General features: G+C 36.4%; 2 protein-coding genes and 1 long non-coding RNA gene across 5 annotated transcripts; 2 read left to right on the plus strand and 1 right to left on the minus strand.

Moving 5' to 3' along the window:
- The first annotated feature begins 8397 nt into the window (after positions 1–8397).
- Positions 8398–16880, plus strand: LOC131956278 (putative ferric-chelate reductase 1). Its single transcript, XM_059320730.1, has 15 exons — positions 8398–8602; positions 9106–9227; positions 9867–9961; positions 11013–11140; positions 11441–11652; positions 12046–12147; positions 12400–12544; positions 12687–12809; positions 13136–13248; positions 13834–13920; positions 14195–14269; positions 14640–14739; positions 14884–15024; positions 15374–15447; positions 15578–16880. Exons 1-15 carry the CDS (start codon positions 8404–8406, stop codon positions 15683–15685), a joined length of 1824 nt encoding a protein of 607 aa, XP_059176713.1. The 5' UTR covers positions 8398–8403; the 3' UTR covers positions 15686–16880.
- On the minus strand, positions 12703–18675 carry LOC131956282 (uncharacterized). Of its 2 annotated transcripts, none has more exons than XR_009388950.1 (3): positions 18589–18675; positions 14877–15007; positions 12703–13204 (listed from the first exon to the last, which is right to left on the minus strand). It is a non-coding gene; the product is annotated as an uncharacterized LOC131956282 (long non-coding RNA). The 2 variants fall into 2 exon arrangements; XR_009388951.1 differs by having other exon boundaries at positions 12778–13204; positions 14877–15674.
- LOC131956281 (putative oxidoreductase YjmC) lies at positions 17813–24345 on the plus strand. Of its 2 annotated transcripts, XM_059320739.1 has the most exons (14): positions 17813–17897; positions 18162–18297; positions 19394–19598; positions 20153–20260; positions 20616–20696; positions 20863–20924; positions 21247–21300; positions 21652–21750; positions 22068–22133; positions 22268–22328; positions 22630–22748; positions 23330–23425; positions 23519–23629; positions 24268–24345. In XM_059320739.1, exons 2-14 carry the CDS (start codon positions 18292–18294, stop codon positions 24313–24315), a joined length of 1116 nt encoding a protein of 371 aa, XP_059176722.1. In that variant the 5' UTR covers positions 17813–17897; positions 18162–18291; the 3' UTR covers positions 24316–24345. The 2 variants fall into 2 exon arrangements, with proteins under 2 accessions (XP_059176722.1, XP_059176723.1); XM_059320740.1 differs by lacking the exons at positions 17813–17897; positions 18162–18297 and adding an exon at positions 19034–19160.
- The last annotated feature ends 452 nt before the right edge of the window (positions 24346–24797 follow it).

Raw genomic sequence — 24797 nt, forward strand, 5'->3', positions numbered from 1 at the left:
GGCATAACATCAAGGTGAGGGGGCATAATATCAAGGTGAGAGGGCAAACGTCAAGGTGACGGGCATAACATCAAGGTGAGGGGGCATAACAACAAGGTGAGTGGGCATAACATCAAGGTGACGGGCATAACATCAAGGTGACGGGGCATAACATCAAGGTGAGGGGGCATAACAACAAGGTGAGGGGGCATAACATCAAGGTGACGGGCATAACATCAAGGTGAGGGGGCATAACATCAAGGTGAGGGGGCATAACATCAAGGTGAGACTGCATAACGTCAAGGTGACGGGCATAACATCAAGGTGAGGGGGCATAACAACAAGGTGAGGGGGCATAACAACAAGGTGAGGGGGCATAACATCAAGGTGACGGGCATAACATCAAGGTGACGGGCATAACAACAAGGTGAGGGGGCATAACAACAAGGTCGGGGCATATAAACAATATATAAACATATTTTTTAAATACTTTTAAAAAACCTTTATAATAACATGCCTTTTTGAAAAAAGTAAAACAAACTTAATATATTTAATAAAATCTTTCGTCTCTAAAATATGGAAGAGATTTAATAAGCGCCTAATGCTTTTATTACAGAAAGCAAGTTTGTTTTATTTTCTCCGGGTAGATGACGTTACTTTCCGGTAGGATATCTACCCTTGGTGACTCCCCCTACTTATAAATGAGCGATTGCAAGCCGGTCATTCTGATATACAGCAGGCTAGGCTTGGTCGCTTGGTTAAGAACTTATAGGCATGTTTCAGGAGGGAATTTTTTCGTAAATTTATATTTTTTCGGGCACACATACCTTCTTCAAATGCACAAATATGTATGAAAATGTTAATTTACAGTTTAAACGATAGCGGTATTAGGTTAATAAGATGTTAATGTATAGAAATAAAAAATAGAAAAAATAGAAAAAAATAAAATAAAATAGAAAATCAAGCTGAGTACGGTGCTGCACCCCGTTAATCAGGGCAGCAGCAGTTGATTTTGGTCCGCCCCGGGTATTTTATGTCCCCGGTACCCACCTGATGTGGTGGGCGCTCCCCTATCCGCCACCCGGGGAGGCGCTCGATTGGAGATCACGTACTCCACATGAGAAATGATGTGACGATACATCGAAAAATCTATCGAGTTGGATTGGTTTGTGGCCAATACCATGGATATTACCCACAGGGGTAAGATCCAATGGTGGAGCTACCCAAAGGGGTAACATCCAATGGTGGAGCTACCCAAAGGGGTAACATCCAATGGTGGAGCTACCCACAGGGGTAACATCCAATGGTGGAGCTACCCACAGGGGTAACATCCAATGGTGGAGTTACCCACAGGGGTAACATCCAATGGTGGAGTTACCCACAGGGGTAACATCCAATGGTGGAGTTACCCACAGGGGTAACATCCAATGGTGGAGTTACCCACAGGGGTAAGATCCAATGGTGGAGCTGCTGTCCTGTACACTCGCTAGGCTGAGTTCGTCACTCCGCGTTCTGTCAAGGATGTACCGTTCTCAAATGATAAAGCCAGGGTCTTCCATAATACATTATTTCACAACTGTTTTTCAGTCGGGTTTAATGGACAGTACCCCAATCGGTGGAGTATTACCGAATATCCTGTCTTGTAAGCAGCGCTATCTGACCGATAGGAGATAATTCTTCACCATTTAATGATCAGTAACTTTGCGGATTTCCGGAGCGACGAATAGATACTAAAGGGCACTCGATATCTCGAGGGCGCTCTAGCGGTCGTAATGCTGTAGGAAAATCCTTTCTTGTATGAAGCGCTATCTGAATGTTGGGAATTAATATATACCTCCCTTAAGGATCAGAAAATTAGCGTTCTTATATGGATCTTCCGAGCCACAAATAGAGACACTAAGGGGCTTTCCGGAATTCGACATCTCGAAAGTCCTGTAGCGGCCATTGTGGTGTCGGAAAATCCTTTCTTGTAAGTATTTCCTATCTGACCAGTTGGAGAATGTCAGGCCTCCACTAGTCATGAGAGAAAACCTTATCAGAATATTCAGGTGTTTTTTTTCAACCACAGATACATGATCTTGACACTGTGATAACAGGAAAACGCAGACAATGCATCTTCTCGCTGGCCTAGACGACATGTTCCGCTCCAGCTAACCTCGAGAGCAATGGTGAGCATTCAAAGTACATAGGGGTGAGCATCGGTGCGTGAACGGACGTCAGGATAAGTAGCCTTAGCTGACGTCACAACTCGAACACAAATAGCCACTAAAAACTTTTGAAGTCACGTAGGCCTACCTGCATCGCTCAAGCGACGAGCATTTGAAAAACGTTGAGAACGTTTAATAGGAAGAAAGTTAACGATCCTCCAAGAAGACATTGTCTTGGGCATTTGTTTACTTTTATTTTACTTCCGGGTATACTCTCACCACAAGGAGGCGAAGAAATTTTTCACACTAATAACATCCGGTCCATTGAATCAAGGCGGGCTGGCTTATTACATACAGATCAAAGTTAGCGACTGTCTGCAATCCCACCAACCCACCAACCCACCAAATTTGGGCTTGACAAGTCCGCCGTTACGCCAATTCCGATGTTTCTCAGAAAATAAATCTCGTTTGATCGTGCTGAGTGTATCACAGCTTGTTTCGATATTTAGACCTTGACATTGAAGGAAACAAATGGCGGCGGCTTGTTTACTTCCGGGATTGCTAATGGAGGCAGATGAGTTTGGTGAGATGGGTTCCATCATTATTGTTGAGACGGATAAATTAAAAACAGTGTTTTTAGCAATTTTGTCTTCATAGCGGCCGTAAAAAAAAAAAATCATCTTAAAAATTTTCGAAAATTTAATATTTTATTAATCATTAAAATATAAGTTGAAAATGTATAAATTGATAAATCTCAACGTTTTGCACCTTCCAAGAGTCGCAAAAACTCACATCTTGTGTGTGTGTGTGTGCGTGCGTGCTTGCTTGCGTGCGTGCGAATGCGTGTTCGTGTGCGTGTGTGTCTGTGTTTGCCTGTCTGTCTGTCTAAGTGTTTATGAACAAAATAGGTTGATTACCGTTTCAGTTCGGTTGACAAAAAATGTCACATATAAGTACTAACTTGTATGTGCAGGTTTCTTTCAAATTTGGAAAGATTTCCTATTACCGGAAGTTGTATTTTTCTCTATTGAAATAACTTAAAACTGTTTAAGTCAGATAGAAGAAAATTTAAATATACTAAAAAGACCTTTTAATAAGATTACTTTCAATTTTAGAGTGGCCGATTAACGGAAGTGATACCCTATTTCCGGTTTCTGAAGTAACAGAACTTGGGTGCCGTTTAAGATAAGGCACGAATTTTCAAGTACAAGTAGGGCCTATTACCTCATAACGCAGATTTCAACTTTTGAGCGATTTCCGGTAACCGGACGGGGTACTTGATAGCCTATATTTCCGATTTTACTTTTTTATAACAATATACGAGAAAGATCAGGGGAGCTCACTCCCGTTTTATTTTTTATTGTTTGCAATTAATTTCTCCACTGACAATCAGACGAAAGGTGTAGTCGTCAAGTCAAGCATTAATTCACTTCTGCAGACGTCACGTGATCCGGAAAAGATATTTTATTATCAATTCGCTTGTCAACTTTTAACACATTTTTCCGGTTCAGGATTGGTTTAATTTGAAGTCTTCCTCGCCGTGTGAAAACGATAAACAAGTCAGTGTGTACAAATGATTTTTTAAAAAATAAAAGCGAAGCGAATGTTTCAGGACTGGTCGGCCACACGCTTTTGCTCCGTGTGAAAATAGGACACGCCTTTGTCTGCGTGTGTTTGTGTATGTGTAGCCTGCGCTCCTGTGCAGTGAGCGAAACAAGTGGCCTAGTTATACAACTATTTCCGCCTCTCGTGTTGTGGTGTATTCTCATTCGTGAAACTATCCGGATACATAATCAGTCGGCCAGGTAAGCGGTTTTTTAATCAGTGGCTTGACGGCAACTTTATGTTGTTATATAATAACCGTTACTATTTTTAGATTTTATTATTCAAACACCTTTGATATTCTTTCACTACATTTCCTCTTCTCAATTTTAAGCAACCGAAATTTCAACGTTTTTATTCAAATTATTAGTTTTAAATTTATTTAAAGAGTAAAGAGAACTAGGTTGTTTGATTTTTTAAAAATATAGATATTTAATATATTTTTCTCTAAAATGAAATCATATTTTTTACCAACAAATTGCATTTCAATGAATAGTCGCAAGTTAAAAGTAAAATGTGTTTAAACATATGGGGGTCGACCTAAAAAATGCCGGTGGTGAGATTTTAACTTTTGAGGAAGGTTAGGTCAAGATATGTAACTTGACCCAAAAAAATGTTTTAATTCTAGTAAATAAAAATTGCAAAACAATAATATTAATTTCCTCTGATAATTCTGCTTATTTTAGAAGTGTAAACAGAACTTTGTTACGTTAATGTGGGGTGGGTGGTTATGCCCCAATATGAGGTGGTGTGTAGTACTAACATAGTGTGACCTCATTTATGTAATAAGTTTCGAATGATTAGTTTAAATGTATTGTTATACTTTTGACAGTGAACCCACAATAACCTGATGGATCTTTAAAAACCATACGAAGGTTACACACCTAGGGGAAGGGGGGAGGGGGTCGGATTTTTGTGACGATATTTGACTAGGTAGAGAGTGTTTTATAAATTGTCACATCACATTTATGCATTTTTAAAAAAAAAAAAGTAATTTTAGAAACTGAAGTTAAGTGGTTATTTTGCGATTTAAAAAATTCTGTGTAAACTTTAATAGAAATGTATTTAATATACTTTAAGCTGACCAAATATTTGAGATAGAAATCGATATTTAAAAAAAAAAAACTGACATTTTATGGAGGGTGGATGCTGATGTGTGATGTCTGGCGTTTAGTGAAGATATGTAACGGTAGAGAAGGGAGGAGATAAAAATATTTTTTTTTAAAGAAGCCTGACGTCCGTTATGTGTATGCAGTAGCGTATCGAGGGGGAGGGAGACAAATGTCCCCGGGCGCCGACCTTAGGGGGCGCCAAAATGGGTTGGAAAAATAAATTGAAAGGTTGAGGGGGGTGCAAATCGAAATCTCGAGGGGGGGGGGGGGGGTTGCAAATCGAAAGTTTGAGTGGGGTGCAAATCGAAATCTTTTGAGGGGGTGCAAATCGAAAAGTTAGTCCTCGGGCGCCGGGAAGGGTCGCTACGCCTCTGTGTGTATGACCCCATATATGTATGACCCCTACATAGCGATTTCTTGATGGGGTTGATATTACTTTCTCTGACCCCCATTTAGTTTTTATTTATTTATAGCTTTATAGTTAGCTGTACCACGGCTAATGATATCACTTGAAATCTCCAAGAGACTAGCCATAATTCTACTTCTCGTCGTTGTTGTGGTACCACTAAACCAAGATATTCGCCTGGTATTTAGCAAGGCAAGCATTTCCAGCACAACATGGTATTTATAGGCCTGACTTGTGGGCTTATACCGGTGTCATTTAACTCTTGTCTGTGGTCGGGTGGGTTGTATTCTAGAGTGTTCTATTTTAGGATTCCATTATAGTCATGTTTGCCCATATCTGTTGCCCTTCAAGCCTCCTCATTCACCCCCCCCCTACACCATATGATCATGAATCAGCAAGTTTCAAAACATGTCACATCTGGGAGAGGATCGTATAATAGGACACTGAAGTCACTCAAGCGTGCAGGATACATCACTACCCCCCCCCCCCTCCCCTTCACCCTGTGATACACAATGTAAGGTTAACTTTTGATACGAGTTTTTTTTTTAACCATTGCGGTGTAACGTAGGCCTACTGAAAATGTTATTGATGGTATCAGGCAGTAAAGTACAGATAACCTTTCTAATATGTTGGTGAATATGGCAGATGAAGCAGAGTTCACCTGTATCCACGACCTCCGTGTGTGAAGAAATAGTGTGGATTGACTAAGTTGATGGACCAAGTTGTTGATGGACCAAGTTGTTGATGGACCAAGTTGTTGATAGACCAAGTTGTTGATGGACCAAGTTGTTGATGGACCAAGTTGTTGATGGACCAAGCTGTTGATGGACCAAGCTGTTGATGGACCAAGCTGTTGATGGACCAAGTTGTTGATGGACCAAGTTGTTGATGGACCAAGTTGTTGATGGACCAAGCTGTTGATGGACCAAGTTGTTGATGGACCACGTTGTTGATGGACCAAGCTGTTGATGGACCAAGCTGTTGATGGACCAAGTTGTTGATGGACCAAGCTGTTGATGGACCAAGCTGTTGATGGACCAAGCTGTTGATGGACCAAGTTGTTGATGGACCACGTTGTTGATGGACCACGTTGACTGACTTGGTCGGCTGACTTGGTCGGCTGACTTGGTTGACTGACTAAGTTGGTTGACGTTTCTCTTGGTATTTAACAACTGACGATGCTTTAAAGAGCCGTCCATAAGTTACGTCACGCTGTTTAGCTACACCTAGAGTTTCTTCCATGCATCTCTCTGGGGTGGGACGCAGGGGGGGGGGGGGGGCAAATTATCAGAAATACGCGGACCAGAAAAAAATGCACGAAGGAAATTTGCGAACAGGTCGATTGTGCACAAGAATGTGTGTTTGTGAATGTTTTTTAATCGGTAATTTACAGCCGTCAACAAATTATGATAGCATAACAAAATACTTTTGTATTAGTATACCGAGTTTGTAATTGCGCATTTTTTCTGTTTTGGGCAATTTTCCATTGCGTTTTTTCCGACGCGATCTTTTTCTGGGAACAGTAATTTTTTATCGTGTGTATTTCTAAGATGTGTAAACTATAAGCTAACATACAATCATACCGTGTCTTCTACGTAGTAAATTGTCAGAATAGACATACACCACCTTCCCCACCTGCAAACTTTTTACAAACTCTTTCACAATCTAACCGGTGACATTCTTTGTGAACGTGTATTGTGAGCAGTACAAAACGTGAACTGAACTACGCTACGTATTGTTACTTTCACGCTGGTTCGCCTTGTGAGGCCGACTATGGAATAATAGATCAATCAGAACTAAGAAGTCATTCATTCAAAGTCACGATTTGATTCACCCTTTGATTGTAAACAGTACAGGTGTAAGAGGTCATTCAAACTGACAGGCGTGACCTTATACGCCCAGCGCGCGTGGACACGTAGGGCGCCATTCAAACAAAACGTCTTGGCCTAATTCACGTTTTATTATTTTACCTGGTGTCTCTGCGCATGTCTATTCTAAACGTGTCTGTTTACATTGTTATGTCTATTCTAATAACTCCCTCTCTGCGCATGTCTATTGTAATAACTCCCTCTCTGCGCATGTATGTTCTACTACACTCACCGTTTGTTGCCCACCTCTCCTACCCCCTCCCCAGTTAACCAAGGACTGTGACAATTAATGACTAATATCTAGCCTTAACTAGAAGTTTCATCAGATATTCTTAACGTATTGGTTAACCTACGTCATAAATGGGTACTAGTGTATTACATAACTTGAGGAACGCCACGGAAATGAAAGGTTTTACACAAAACGTGATCTGAAGCAGTTTAAATTTCACTAAGTATTCATTATAAGTACATAAGCCTAATTTAAGCAGTTACGTAATTATATAGAATTTTAAAAAAAATATTAAGCTAATATAGATTTAAGGCGTCGTCCTTAAAATACGAGACACTCATTATTAGCCGATAATTAACCGCCCATCCCTCCAACCTATACACACACACACACCTTATCACACGTTATAAAAAAAAAACCAAACCACATCTCCGAACAGGATGTTACCAAGTTCCAATTAAGACCCCCACCCTATCCCAACACCTAAAAAGTACCCCCTCCCCCACCTCGGAAATTTTAATCCCCCCCCCCCCCCCCACCATGAAAATTGCAAGTGCTCCCGCCCCACGGTGAATAAAGCCTGAAAGAAACACTGGGCAGCAAAGAGAGCTTGTGGCATTCGAACTTGTCACAATGTTAGATATGGTGAGGGGGGGGGGGGAGAGAAGATTAACACTGTCCCTACACCCCCATCCTACCACGAAAGCCCCCCCCCCCCCTCCAAAAAAAAAACCCGCTGATTGGAAAGCATTAACGTAACTAAGATGGAACAGGGTGGCCTAGCGGTAGTGAGCTAGACTGCTAACCCGAAAGTCTTGAGTTCGAATCCGGGTTGCAGTCAGTAGAATGTCCGTGAGTCCACCCAGCTCTGATGGGTACCTAACTAACTCACGTTAGGCAAAACCAAGACAGCTGGGCATCGTGCTGACCTTCATAAGGCCGAGGTCTCTGAAGCAGATGGACTCTACTTCATCTGCCCCATGTATCTTGAGACCGAACGAGAAAAGATGATGAGTTATAATTTATTAATTTTTATTTTATCACATGACAGGATCAAGAGATGACCTTACTGCTACAGACGATAGTGTTGATTTGTGCCGTCACGGTGAGAACGGCGTTGGGCTACAACACTGGGATCGGCCTAGATCCGGCCTGTGAAAATCTAACGCCCCAGCATGGAGCGCAAGCACAAACCTCGACATCGCCCTACACGATCTCCTTCACCCCTGCGTCTTACACCCCGGGTCAGCCGGTGTCGGGTGAGGTTTTTTTTTTTTTTTCGTATCTGTATGGTTGAGATTTTGTCTTACAATTTAAAAAAAAATTAATAATATGGCTCCCATCCATCCATATTCTCTATCTATATTCTCTCACATCAACAAGTCTGGTTTTTCCCAGTCTGTCTTGAGTTGTCTTGTCCTTGGCCTTGGTCTTGCATTGTCTTGTCCTTGACCTTGGTCTTGCGTTGTCTTGGCCTTGTCCTTGCGTTGCCTTGTCTTTGGCCATAGGCTTGGGCTTGATCATTGCCTTGGCCTTGGGCTTGTGTTGTCTTGTCCTTGGTCTAGCGTTGTCTTGGCCTTGCGTTGTCTTGTCCTTGGTCTAGCGTTGTCTTGGCCTTGGCCTTGGTCTTGACCTAGGTCTTGTCTTTGTCTCGGTCTTGGTCTGTCCATCCAGCTGTCTGACTGTCTGTTAGTTTTCTAAACTCATGTACCAGCTACATTTTCCATTAAAAATAAAATGTTAACACATTTCCTCCACCCAGTAACCATCAGCGGAGCCCCGTTTAGAGGCTTCATGATCCAAGCACGTAGAGCAGCCGGGTCCTCCACGACAATGCTCGGCTCATTCACAGTTGTGGATAACACAAGACAGGCGTGCAGCGGGGTGGGTACACACTAAATAGTACCCAACTATAATTACTTGCTAGTCCTATAGATAGGTGTGCTTTCAACTATCAAACCATCCTTTAACGGTGCATGATTTATTTTTATCTTTAAGGGGCGGAGGCTACCAGAGTTGGTATAAATGACGTGAGGTGGGGAGGGGTATGATAATGTAAAATCTTACATACTTTGAATTTCCTACCAAAAAAAAATAAAAGAAATTAAAAACGTTAAATTTTGCTAAAGTTATTTTATGGAGTGAGGTGGAATGTCGTGACATTTTGTGACTGAAATTACTAAACGTAATTTATATTCGGGTGAGTGGAGTGGTTGTGTGGTAGGGCGCTGGACTGCTAAGTCTCATGCTCGGTAGAAGATCCCCCAACTCTCATGGGTACCTAACTGAAGTTAGAGACAGTAAAAGCTTTTTGGTAGTGAATTGAGTTTCATATGCCTTGGTCACAGTAACATGTGAACTCTACTTCATCTGCCGTATACGCCCAAAATGGGTGAAAAAACTATATAGGCTATATAGCTATAGAATAATCTATCTTCCAAATTTAGATTCTCTTGTATTTTATGGGTAAACTCATTTGTAAATTCATTCAAGTACTTATCCATAGTATATTTCTTTACACAGTCGCAGGCATTGGTTCATTCATCAGGCAATGACAAAACAAGCTTAACGTTCAACTGGATACCACCAGCCGATGCTGCTGATTCTGTTGTGTTTAGGTAAATAGACATTTTCCTATTTTAGACTGCTCAGTGTGAAACATCTGGACCCACTTAAAAACATTAACTAAATAATACAGAATTAAAATAAACCCATGTTGTTAAAGTCAGAGGCGTAGCAACCCAATTTGACGCCAGGGGGCGAACTATCAAATTTGCGCACCATCCCTCATTTATATAGTGCGCAAAATATAAAAATTCTTATTTGCTTTATACCAGTCCCATAGTGCTTGGTTTGGTGCCATACAATTGATGTAGAAAATGGCTAAAGAAGTCAGTAAAGCCAAGTGGCAGTCAACATCCTTAATTTTGATTGTGTATAATTCTGAAATGCTGCTTGAGATAGTTTTTTAATTCTTTGTTCTACACCGTTTGGCGCCCCATTCCCCTCCTGAGCTCAGTCCTCAGGTCAGCCCCATTGAAGAACCTACAGCTCAAAGTACACCAGAGACTAAATGACGTTCGTTGCTTCTGACGTGCACCATATGCCACATGAATTTAGTTCTAATAAATTAAGATGGTCTTTTTAACCTTATTAAAGGAGTAAAATAAGTAGTAAAGTTTCCCTTTCAAACCTGACGGCATGTGAAGTAGAGTTCACTTGTTTCTGTGACCTCGGCATATGAAGAGATAGTGTGGTCAGCACTATGCCCAGCCGCCTTTACTTTCCCTAACGTGAGTTCGGTACCCATCAGAGTACGGTCTACTGACTTGAACCCGGATTCGAAATCGAGACTTACGGGTTAGCAGTCCAGCTCTCTACCGCTAGACCACTCCGTCCCACTCTAACCTTATTATGGGAATCGAATACGGCTTTGTGTAGCAAAAGCACCCAGACATATCTGATACAGACACTAGAAACTTTGCAGTGTTGTAGGCTAATCAGTGGTGACAGAAACAGATGTATTATTTGTCAACATTTTTTTCTTGTATGACATGTCCGTTAACTCTAGGTGAAAAGATCGAGAAGAAAAAGAACTCTTTATAGTGGGTTGTTCCCCTTTAAAACAATGTCTGTAAATTATCCATCTTTTTATTTCTTCCTGGATAGGGCAACATTTGTACAAACAGAGGTAACATTCTGGACAAATGTAGCATCGTGGCAGCTAAATCCTGCTGGTAGTTCCGGTAACCCACCTTCGCTTAATCCAGCCACACAAACGCCAGTTACTGCTACAAGTAAGTTATCTTTCGGGTATTTTAACGTTTTTGATACAATCATTTACTTTTACGAATCCTGTGTTTTGGTTTTTAACTTTGCTAGGATAGAATAGAGTACGAGAGCTAATGAGTTGTGTGACTTTGATATGTGTTTCCGCGTTTACGCTTGCGACATGTATAATATACATGTCTAAGTGTAAACGCGATGTAAGAAGATATCAAGGGAAACAACTCAGTAAAAAGACGTGTACAGAAAAGTGAATAGTTTTCTTAACCTGGTTTTACTGAAGTACTTTTTCGTGTTGATATTTGTTTTAGCTACCACAGCCCAGAGTTTGGGAACTGTTGCTGCTGATCCTGAATGCGATGGTACAACTAAAGGATGTTTCACATCTTGTACTGGCAACACCTGCAAGTTTATTGTGAGTTGGAAGGAGGATGGAACTGATGTTGTCTACAATTTTACAGCTGCTGTTGAGTTTTCTGATGGCTCCTATGTAGCTCTTGGCTTTTCTAGTGACTCCAAAATGGTAAGCACTTCAAATTAAAAATTAATGTTGGTTAGATGTAAGAGATGTAAGGTTATTATTGAATTAAAATATATTAATGTACTAACAAAGAAATGAATAATTTAAATTAAAACTATCATTAATTATTAATCAATCTATAATGAAACAGGTGAACTCTATGAAAGGGAACTTTACTTTTTATGATGATTGCTTCTTGATTTTCATTTTTTTTTTAAAGTTACTATTTTTTACAATTCAAATCCATATAAATATATTACACACTTAACACATGCATAAGCTGTATTATAGCTTATATTGAAAAATGTTTTGTTAAAAATACTAAGTTTTACTTTTGTATGTTCTATATTTTCATCTTTAAATTTAAAAGTATTAAAGTAAGATTTATTTTTGTAGGGTGGTGACAGTGTGATGGGTTGTGCCTTTGGTACAAATGGTACAGTTGTGTCCTTCACTGCTGAAAATGTGGGGAAAATTTCTTCTACCTTTGCTGATGGTGTGAGTCGAAGTATTTTTATAATACAGCTTTTTAGATTAAAACAACATACTATTTTGAATACTAACAGTAAATAGTCTTTGAAACCAATCAAGTTTATGTTGGAATAAACACACACCATTTAAAATTATAGATCAAAACTTGTACTAATACATAATTTTAACTGATCTTTTATTTAACCATTAAATTTATTCTCCTATTTTGTAGATGTTTGTCAATCAATATTTTAATTAAGTATATACTTGATCCACCAGAACGTCCAACTAGTATCAAAATCTTACAACAATGGTGTCCTGAAATGTTCACTCCGTCGACCTATAAATATAGGAGGTTCAGACAAGCTCTTTAATGTAAGCCAACCATGGACCCTGTTGTTTGCTAGAGGACGAGCCTTTGTAGGTAAGTGAATCAGCATAATCTGTGTTTATCTTCCTGTTCATGTATTCATTAAAATGCTGATGTTAATAAAACAAATATATCTACCACCTAGATTTTATCTATTCAACTAAGTTGTTGTTTTTTTTTGTTTGTTTTTTTACAGCTACAGGAGTTAGTTTGACCAACCATTTAAGTGAAAACTATGTCTCAGAAGCGGCTGTCACTTCTAAGTTTAGAGGCAATGTTAATGTGCAGGGGGAGGGTAATCCCATGTATAAAGCCCATGGTAAACACTTTGGTTTATGTGAGAAAGATGTGCATATGATATATAGAATTTTATAATTGAAGACAAAAAGTGACAAGACATTTAAAGTAGTAAAGCTAATGACAATGTATACATTTCATGAAAATCCTTAGTTTAACTATACAACTTGTGTTCATAAGACAAATTATAAAATTTAATTAGAAAGCCACAGTTAAATTTTAAAGATTTTTTTTCAAGTCAAAACACAAGAATGTGCAAATATTTAGCAGTTTAGTAATAGTAGCTAGTACATTAATCAAGAATTTATCTTAAAGTTTTTTAAATTAATGTTTGCCCTTTAATTGAAGGCTGTTTGATGGTTGCTGCTTGGTTGATCTTTTCAAGTATTGGGATCATCACTGCCAGATTTTACAAGCCTGTGTGGAAAAACACAATTTTATCTCTCAAAGTTTGGTTCCAGGTTGGTGCTAACTCAATCTTTTAAGCTATCTGAAAACATGTTAATATCTTTTGCAAAACCCAGCAATTAACAGTGATACATTCTGGTTTAAAATATGTGCTCAGTAGTTCTGCATACATTTCATAGTATCTATTCCCCCTATTCTCCATGTTATGATAAGCCAAATCCCCATCCACAAAAATCTCACATCATATCTACTTAAAAACTGTCATTCTAATGCAAATTAACATGTTTTCTTTATTTTAAAAAAAAACCCACATTTTTGTAGATCTTGTGATCTAAAAGCATAAAATTCAAGCTTTCATCCTCTATTCCTTTGTTGCATATTATTACACTAGTCCGATTACCTACACTCTTACAGTTCCATTGTATTATTTATGAAAGACCCTAATGGGATACATTATGTTCTGCTTACATATGCAGAGACCAATATTCAAAACTATTTAAAACTTAACATATCTGCCCAAATAAATATCTCTTAATTTACAATGTATATAACTACTTAAGGCTTAAGTATAGCTTAATGTGAAAAAATGGAATTTGATTAGACCTCATTTGATGTTTTATCTTTTATAAAATTTTCAGATTCACCGACTCTGTATGGTGCTTGTATTTTGTTTAACTGCCATTGGCTTCATCATTATCTTTGTTGAGGAGAAGGAATGGAGTAAAGTAAGTCATGAAAAATTGTGTTGCATCCAGTGGTTAATCCAGTGTTTGATTTTGTTTTCTCTTTAATTTTGTAAAGTAAACAAAACCATGATAACTAGATTGAGATTTAAGTGGGCAAGTTACTTGTAAAAAAAATTTGACAAATTTGCTCGTGAAATTTACTAAAATTTTAAAATAGAAAATATCTTCTGTAGTTTTATTACTTATCAAGTTGCATAATTTATTTTAACCAATAAGTCTAATCTTAACTCAAATAAATATATTTATTTTACAGGTTGAAAATGAGGCAGAGTATTTATCTGGACACCCCATCATAGGTGTTATAGTCATGATCCTGACAGTCCTTAATGTAATTTTTTTCTTTTACTTCCTTGCAATGACATTACCATTAGGCATTTTAATTAATAGAATGTTTATTACCTTATTCTTTCATGTGCTTATTAATTCTGATCTATAAATATTATATTATAACCATCTTTATGTTTATGTTGTTTATTTTCTATGCTTATGAACAAGTGTTTTTGACTTATAATAATTTATGTGTACAAAACTTTGTAAGATAAAAAAATTTAAAAAATCAGTTGTACAAGATTTGTTGTTTTATTTAGTATGATAATGATAGTGAAAAAACTTTTTTGGTGTACAATCATATCACAGAAATTTGTTTTTGTTCCTTGTGAGTATTGTTGTAAATAATCAACTGTTGAATGTGTTGGCAGCCAGTCATGTCCTTGTTTCGTTGTGACCCTGGCACACCCAAGCGACCTCTCTTTAACTGGGCCCATTTCATTGTGGGAGTATCTGCTCATATATTGGCTGGTAAGTTGACATTTTAAAAAATTTACCTTTGTTTTACTGTATTTCAAACAACAGTCAGTATGATAGCCTTTTTTTTTCATTTTGTCTTTTTTTCATAATATTCATTGAAATAAAAAAAAAATACATGAATTTTTTACATTTCAGTGATCGCCATTTTCTTTGGTGTGCGCCTCAGAGGTGCTGTCACACCTTACTACACTGTCTATATCTTAGGGGCATATGTGGCCTGGATCTTGTTTGTAGAGATTTTATTGGAGCTGATCACTCTCTGTGACAAGAGGATAAGTAAGCAAAACTTGACATTTTAGCTGACAAAAAGATGATTAATTAGTTGGGTTTAGGTTGGATTAGGTTAAGTCAGACAAAGAATATCTCAGCCAAATGAAAAAGACACAGAAAATATGTATAAGTAGCTTGCATGAAATAAACACAAATTTAAATTTTCTAGAGCTCAGATCAGAATGATACTGTGCATTATAATCATAAAACAAATAAGGCATCAATTCATGCCTTACTCGTATATATTTATTTACTGAAGTTTTTGTTATTATTTTATTTATATCCTGTTAAAATAAATAAAACAAGGTGTGGCTGAGTAAATAACACTAGGATATATTTATGTTGCTTATTGCAGTCACTCAAGATACTTATGAGATGGGAAGTTCTGACAACCCGAAAGTTAATCCCCCAGGCTCCGAAAGTAAAAAGGTTTGTTCCATTTTTTTATTTTTATTTTTAACTATTATTATTAAAATATTTTGACCCTAATAATTTTCTAGTGGTAATAATGAAATTGAATTAAAACGGAAAAACAAGTTTGAATTCTTATTGTTTCCAGACAATCTTAATCAAGCGCGTCATTCTTGTACTCCACTGTGTTGTGGTGGCGTCTTTGGCCGCTGCTGTCATGGCCATTATTGGTGTTGGAGAGGGATCTGATTCATAACACAGGAGAAAGTAGAAATCACAGTTACAAATATTGTGTATAAATGACTAGAATTGATTTTACACTTTTTAAATGTATTAAAAAATGTATATATGTGCATTAAATGTAAAATAATTAGGATTGTGCCTAAATGACAATATTTTTTTTTATCTGAACATAATCATGGAAAATGATCTGCCAAGCTAAATCATCATTTTGTACATTACTGGGCATAAGCGATTCTATTTTTATATTATTATTAAGAACAAAATATGTTAATTAACTTTAGTTAAATGTATATTTATACTGTATATTTTCTTGTTTTTTCTTCTGTTATATTTTTTGCATTATTTTTCATAACTGTCCTTCAAAAAACTTGACTAAAAATTTTCCTTGTCTTGTTTCTTTCTTTGTCATAATTGACTAGCAGATAATTTATAAACTCTTACAGTTTAAGCTTAATGGTTATCCTATTAAGTATTCCTATGACCTATAATTTGTGGGCTAATCTAAATAAAAAATGTAATATTAAAAAATAATGTACTAAAATATTTTGCTCGGCTGGTTCGAGATGTTAGCAGAGGTCTGTTATAAGATCTCTTTGATTTTTTTGTCCAATGTTTTTTTTATACTGATGTCTTTTTTGTCTACTGTATGTTTTTGTTACATAGTTGAATTTCAAAAATATAAATTATAAAATTATCTTAGCTATATTTCTATTCAAATGTACATATTTTGGTAGTATATTGAGCACACAGGCCCAATTTAATTGTAAATTGATTTGCTTATTAATCAAAATTTTGTTTTGAATTTTTTACAAATACTTTAAAATGCAAGTTAACTACACGATGGGCATAAAGCTGGCCACATTATCCCATCATACAGCAAGGTATAAAACAAATGGATGGACTTTTATTTCTTCTGCCTGGTGAATCATCAAGTCTGAGAGGAACTTTACTTTAAGTAACAAAATTGTGAAATTTAAACTTTGATTTTATAAAATTTAAATAAAGATCTTATATTTTGAAACTACCTAAAGCTGAGATTTACCTTGAACTAAGAAATATAGAAAAATTGTTTAAGAACCTTTTGCAGTTTAGACTTTTAAAATATAGCCATAATATAATAATATATGAAGTATTTTTTGTTTTACTCTATAAAATTCATGTATTATTTATAAGACCATATCAAATCATTTTTGTGAAATAAAAGTATAAAAATCCAATAAATTTTTACTCTTATTTGTGTATTATGACAAAGTCAGATAACTCTGATTACACTCAGTGTATATTAAAAATTTAATAACCACAGGGTTCACACTATGCTGGATTTGTTATTTCTAACCTGCATTACTATTTAATGTATATAGTAAGTGTATGTGTTTTTTAAGTATAATGGCAATGTGCAGTGCAGAGAAAATGACGTGATTTAAGCTTAGTTCTTAATTGTAGTTCCTAAACAGTTGCCAGAAAATTGGCACCTAAATTGTGTAACTGTTACTGCCTTTAATAAACAGAGACAACGTATACATTATACATCTTTCTGATCCTGTGGCCTATGGAGTGTTGAAGTAGAGTTCACCTGTGATTGCTGTCATATCATGTTAAAGACCTGTTTGGCATAGGGTGAAGAGTGGATCTATTTGGTTATCTGTATGTATAGTACTAGAGGTGTGCAGTCTAAATATTTGCTTGTGTTTATGGATCTAGGATGTTACCCTTCTGCCATTAAAACCCAGTCATTTCTTCGCTTTTATTCCACCACTCCAGGTTAATTACCTTCCTTTGAATTAACCCCTAGTTTTACCCACCTCTAATCAGTGACTTAGCAAGGGGAAGGCGTGTGTGGCGACAGGCCTGGGTACCTACCCTAAGGGGGCGCCAAAAGGGGTAGAAAAATATATTTAAATGCTCATTTTAAGCTGAAGTATTGAATTACACAAAGTCAAAGTGTGGCACAAAAGCAAAAACTAGTGACTGGTAAAAAGCGCCACCAACCTTTTAACTGGGGGGGGGGGGGCGCTTTTTCACTAATGTGAATAAATGGGAGAGGGGCACAAAATTGATAGTTCACCCCGGCGGGCGGAAGGGGTCGCTACGCCTCTGCCCCTTTTCCCTAAAACCATTTCTTGTGCAACTAACTTTTGGATCACACACTTAAGACTTAAAGTTAACATAACAGATTACAGACCTACTTTGTTTTTGCTTCACAATATTAAATGTTTTCTTGTTGTGTAGGCCTATAATATAGTTTTTATATACGTAATTACTATACAGTACTATCGACAAGAGTATAGTGGCGGTGGGGGTGGGGGCGTGATGACCAGGAAATAATTTACAGTATATTCTGCTCTCATGTATGTCTTATATAATAACTTATATTCATTATGTCTATGCCTGAGACCAAGAAATACAGTCTGGGTTTTAAAATTTGTTCCAGTCTAAATATTTAAACACCTATGACCTATGTCCTAATTTTGTTTTATTTGAGTGTGCAGTTACAATCGGTATTGTTGGCCTGTAGGCCTATGCCTACAAAACAGCAGACGACAAAGTTCGCGAACCGCTGCCAACACGGGTTAGACGTGTTCATGATAACAACACGGCTAAACTGAGACTACACTGAGAATGAAGGTAAGAACTGCACTCGGCGGGGTTTTTTTTTTTTAGTTTGCATGTCAATTATTTATGCTAGACATGTAGGTTAACAGTAAAATATATCTAACATGAACACCTCACGAACGCGGACTGTTTTCGAGCAACACGTACACAGCCCTAGATAGTAGATAATAGATATCTTCTACACTTAATTTTTAATTCAACACTGTTACACTTCGTTTCATTTTATAATTAAATGTACTGAGTCTGTCAACACATGGTCCATACATTAAGACAACTAAAAGATTTAATTTAACTCAATTTCACCTCCATCTCCTCATTAAGCATCCCCAGCTACATGGTAGTACTATCATAGCCTAGTAGCCTACATCCTGGCTTAAATGGCATACACAATGTAACGGTATAATATGTCACGTGACCATGCAGTACATGTGTTCTATTTAGATCTGGGTCAAAGCAGGAATTAGATAACATGTTCCAGGGCCCCACAGTCAGCAGTGCTAAATAGGTTTATCAAATATAAACGAACGGACGTGTTACCTATTCTTAAAACACAATTACAATCGGCCTGTTAACTCACTATTAAATAATAAACTAAGCGCAACTAATTTGCAAACACTAGCCTACCACAACATAACACCCCAGTCATGTGTGTTTTGTTTTTGTTTTGGAAATCTGTGGAATGTGTACGCTGTACACGAGTAAGGACTATGACCTCGGTCCATCTGTGTGCTGGTTTAAAAACTTTATCACAAAACCCTGACCCTGGGAAGCAGCCATTTGCGTGGCAACGCTGGATTAAAACTCGCATACGTGCACCAAACTGAGCCAACACATCTTCATCTACGTTTATACTGCAACAGTAGAATTTTTCTAGTGTAGGCGCATGCATGTTTTTTTTATAATATTTTATTTGTTGCACTTGCAAGCATAGTTTTATTGTGTTTATTTAATGCACTTTTTCTTATTCTACCTAGATCTAGTTACGAAAGTGTAATAATTTAATCGGTTCACTATTTTTTTTAACATGCGCTTCCAGCAAAATGCAAACTTATTTTCGTTTTAATCTGATCTGCCTATATTCGCTAAATAATGTTTGCTTTATTTTTAGCTGACAACGAGATCGTACTTTCGTTTGATGAGCGTGTTGAAGATGGCGTCTAACGAAAGCGTCGTAGCCCGTGAAGAGATGCACGCCTTTGTCACCAGGTGCATGGTCAAGGTGGGCACAAAACCTGACCACGCCAGTGCCTTGGCTGACCTTCTGGTGGCTGCAGACTACAGAGGTCACTACAGTCATGGACTCAACAGGCTGGGTAAGATAGATAACCCTAGGTTTGTCTCCCCTGTTCGAGAATTCATTAAAATTTACTGCTCAATGTGCAATAAATAACCTCAATTACAGAACTCATTCGCAGTGGTAGACCTGCCCACCTGGAAGAATCCAGGTAGGTCACCAGGAGCTTTGTGGAAAAATAGAAAACTAAAGTCAGATATGGGCTTTTTTCCCCAGCTTTTTTAAAACAACAGTCCACTCCTGCCCACCAGGCAAGTTACCCAATACCCCCTATTCAACCCTAAACATACCACAAATCAAAGTCATTTTCCTTGTAAATTAGGTAAATGCTAATCTGTAAGTGTAAGTAAGCACACAGGGAAATACTAATCAATATTTTTTCACCTTTTTATTAGATTCATAACTTGTTGAAATAATAATTTGGTTTTGTGAGCAGTCAGTATATTTAGTTTGTGTTATACTGTGCATCAATATTTTAAAAGTAAAAGACAACTCATTGTTTTATTAGTTGTTGTCTTTTTAAAATACTGTTTTATTTAAATTAACACCTATTTGTTTTGGATTATCTCATAGACATGTATGTGAAAGACATTGAGGCCAAGATGTGTGTCAGTGACAAGGAACCAGAAATAGTCAAGGAAACAGCAGCAACTGCATTTGTAGATGGAAATAATGTGCTAGGTGGGTTGTCTCCCTTGAGTGGTAAAATTCTGCAGGTTTTTGGAAATAATTTTTTACTTCACAACATTGGTCAACATATTGTAGTGGAAGTAATGGTGTTCATCAGGGATTGTTAAATAAAACAAATATTAATAAAACGTTATAATCAGAAACTTTTAAATGCCTGAAAATTTTAAAATAAAACAAAAATTTGCTTTAGTCTATAAAATGTGTAAGGGATGCCATGAGCGACCCCAAATCTGTCAAAGATAAGATAACTTATTACCACGACCACGTTTGATCATTACTTGTAGGAGATCCAAGTGGCATACTGTTGATACTAGCTGATAACTGTCTCATCATTTTATAATTCCAGGACCAGTGGTTGGAAAATTTTGTATAGACATCGCAATTAAAAAAGCAAAGGAAAGTGGCATTGGCTGGGTTTCTGCTAAAGGTTAGTAAAATAGATTTAAATTTTTTACAATGGCTGGAAAATAATAGTGTGAGAGTGAACACTAACTAAATTAAATCAACCAATGAAACACATGGTTGAAATGAATGTTGTGCGGGCTATGGTGTATACGAATTAAAAAAAAAATTCAGTTTCCATTTTCTTCCAGGCTCAAATCATTTTGGTATAGCAGGATGGTATGCCATAAGGGCAATGCAGCAGGGTATGATAGTAAGTTTTATCTGGCATTCAAGATACTATGATTCTTTAAGACAGTAATGTATAATAGTGTTCATGTAAAGAATTAAGTATATTATTTAATATATTTTTTTTAAATCTCTGCTGCAGCAAACATAAAGGAGAGACTGCAATAAAAATAAAATAATTAAATTGAAGTGTTTCATTTTTGGAAAAAGCAAATGACAAGTAAATGTCAAAATAATGCTTAATTTGGGTATTATTTTAAAGACAAAAATCTATTTCCTAGACATTTATATATTAATTTGTAAAAGGTATTTTACTCACAATTTATGTGAAACCTTTTTTTTTTCAGGGTATGGCATTCACTAATACATCTCCATTGATGGTACCTACCAGAGCCAAGAAGGTAGAGCAAACATTAACTTTTAATATTTACCTCCCTTGTTACTTTTAATTGTACCTCCCTTATTATTTTACAAACTCGAAACAGTAACTCAGCTAAATCACTTTCCATACTTTATATATATATTTAATTTAATGTCAATGTTATATATTTGACACAGAAACACAGCTTTAAGGGAAATAATTGAAGTAAACAAAAAACAACAAGCAAAAAATCTTTTTACCCTCCCTTTAATATAAATACATAATTTAATTTGCAGATATACATAGAAAATTATAATATTTTCACCTGGTTACATAACATAACACTACATTACATTGTATAACATCAGTAACAACTTATTCCCCATGACAGGCTACTTTAGGCACAAACCCTATAGCATGTGCTGCCCCAGCCAACAATGGTGACAGTTTTGTCTTAGACATGGCTACTACTGCAGTTGCTCTTGGAAAGGTCAGCAGATTTTTTTTTATCAACTGATAAATGTGTAGTTTTCTGAATATTACAAAAAAATAATATTCTATCTAAAATTGGCCAAGCTCTTTAAAATTTCTATTTTATGTAAGGTGTTATGATTTTTAGTTATATTATTTAAGGAGAGTTTTTTTATTATTGTAAAAATAATTTTGTCTTAAAATGTGAATCACCTTTAGGAGATTACTATTTATAGTTCTACTGTATTGTAAGTTTAATTTCCCTTACCATTGGTTTCATATATTTAATGGTAATAAAAAACTATTTTGTTTCTGACTCTAAAATAAATTCACCAGTTGGAGCTGAATGAAAGAAAGGGGCTGGACATTCCACTTGGATGGGGATGTGACACTACTGGCAGGGCAAGTTGATATTTTTACTTGGTTCGGATTAAAATCAATATGCATCTATTTCTTTTACTTAAAAGTTAAGTTTTTTTTAAAGCTTGATGTTATGTAACTCATTTACTTATGTGTGTTAAAAAATGAACTTACAGGCAACAACAAACCCATCTAAAGCCACAGGATTAATGCCACTAGGTGGCACAGAAGAATGCAGTATGTAATCCCATATCTATATCTTATGTGTCAGATGCTCTTTTAAAAACAGGGACTGAAATTATTTCACATTAAAATTCAAATGTAGGCCTACTAAGTTTAAAAAATGTGCTCACTTTTGAGATGTCAAAATGTAATGGGACCATTTAAAATCCTTGTTCATACAGTTAACAAGATGGTTAAATAGAAAATTATTTATCCTGTAACTGTAATTTCCTATAAGGCTATAAAATGTATGGCTTTTTTTATCATTTAAACTGGATGGTTTCTTAGGATATGCTTTTTTCTTTTAATTGTGTAGGTGGTTACAAAGGATATGGTTTATCTATGATGGTTGAAGTCTTCTGTGGGATTTTGGGTGGTGCAGATTTTGGAGGGAAAATCAGAAAATGGAAAACTACAGAAAAGGAGGCTAACCTAGTAAGTTAAACATCAGATCTTAAAAAATTTTGTTGATGAGTAAAAAAATTTATTTGTAAATCTTGTAATATTTTATTGCAATAACTACGACTGTCTAATAATTTATCTGGACTGTTACTTATTAAAGTTTTTTGCTATAATATTTTTCTTGGTGACACCTAGAAATAATTATTCACAATTTATTCAAATTCCAAGGTAAATCAACGGTTTACCTAGGATACTTGTCCCTCCACCTCCCATGAAAATCAAAAAGAATCAAGGGTGTCCCTATCTCATTCCATAAAATATGTATTTTTTTACCCAATTGTTTATAGATATTAGTATAACCACCAGAAAATTGATTTGGAAACTGATTATAAATGCTGGATAGTTTTTTTTACTATTTTTTGAAGCAACACATAAAATCTATGGTAAAACTACACAAACATTTTTTGGGCTAACAATAACCAAAAGCTATTGTCCAAAACTAATTAAAAAGTAAATTTTACTAAAAGAAACCAATAAAAGATAAACTATATTACTAAATGTTAAGTAGTTGCAGAGTTAAAAATGTTTGCTCAATTTTGTTCCCTGAAATTTAGGGTCAGTGTTTTGTAGCAATCAATCCAGCTGCCTTTGCTCCAGGATTCACTGATAGGATCACAGAATTGAACGACACACTGAGAAATCTTGAGCCAGTAAGAAATTTATTTATGCAATACTGAGTGTTTTCTATTAACTATGATGCTTTTTAACTATACCTCTATGGTCGTTAATATTTTTATTGATAGGCAGAGGGTGAGACAGAAGTTCTAGTACCTGGTGACCCAGAGAGGAAACATATGGAACAATGTGACAAACTTGGGGGGATCCCATACCACCCTAACCAAATTCAGTATGCTGTAAGTTGGCTATTAATTCTAGTATCTGTACTTACAAACTTATGTTTCCAATAAAAGTGAACAATGTCCATATCACCCAAACTATAAGCAGTATGCTCAGTGTTTCTTCCAGACTTTTTTCTCAGGGGGGGGGGGGGGGGTGTCACTTGAAATTTTCGGGGGGGGGGGGGGCAGTAGACTTTCTTCGGGGGGGGGGGGTGGACACTGTTAAAAGTATATATTTTCTATATAAATTATATAAAATTCATTTCGTTCGGGGGGGGGGGGGGGCAGTAAAAAATTTTCGGGGGGGACTTAGCCCCCCGGAAGAGATGCCTGGAAGAAACTCTGAGTATGCTGCAAGTTGATTTAATTTGCTGAATCAAACAAAATCATTAGTTTGTGTTTCTTATGTAATTTAAGTAACCATTAGTACAAAAAAATATAGAAAATCTTATGACAAAATTAATGGCTTTAACTAGAAAAGTCAGCATGAATGCCTGACACTAACTTCAGCATGTAAGAATGCTGCCATTCTCAGCAAGTCTGCTATATGTGCATCCACCAAACTTACTCTATCAAAATCAATTCTATTTCAAAACTATCATTAGTATTAAGCAGCATATGTAGTTAATAAAGGTTTTATTATTTTTTTACAGAGAGATTTGGCAACACAGTTGAATGTGGAACCTCTAAAGACTTTATAAATAGCTGAAGTCAATTTCTAGATACATTTATAGATAAACATGCTGTACAATTCATAAACTGTCCTTCAGACCAGGGACTATGTATTTGTGGCTAGGTTTTTGTAGAAATTATGTGGTGAAATAGAACAATGGTTTTATTATGGAGCAAAAGATTTTAATTGGTGGTTGGTCAGTTATTAGTTGTCCATAAATGCAGGTCTATTTTGTGTGTTAATTACTTTTTGAAATACAAGTATCAACTACCCCTCCCCTTTACAAATCATGTGATACCTCTCAGTAATGACATATTTATGGAGTCCCATAGGTTGTTTTCAGACACTGTTGCACTAAATGCTCACCAGATGATGTGGTTTCAAATGGACAAACTTATTACTAGTATAGGATCAAAGCCTTTGATGCCAAAATTATATTGATTGTGATAGTTGAATAGTTATTGTTATCTAAGAGAAATTTGGTACTTAATCATTTTATTCTCACATAAC

The sequence above is a fragment of the Physella acuta genome, unplaced genomic scaffold (genome assembly GCF_028476545.2).
Source record: "Physella acuta isolate Inbredline_101_S28 unplaced genomic scaffold, ASM2847654v3 ptg001144l, whole genome shotgun sequence".
Taxonomy (NCBI): Eukaryota; Metazoa; Mollusca; class Gastropoda; family Physidae; genus Physella; species Physella acuta.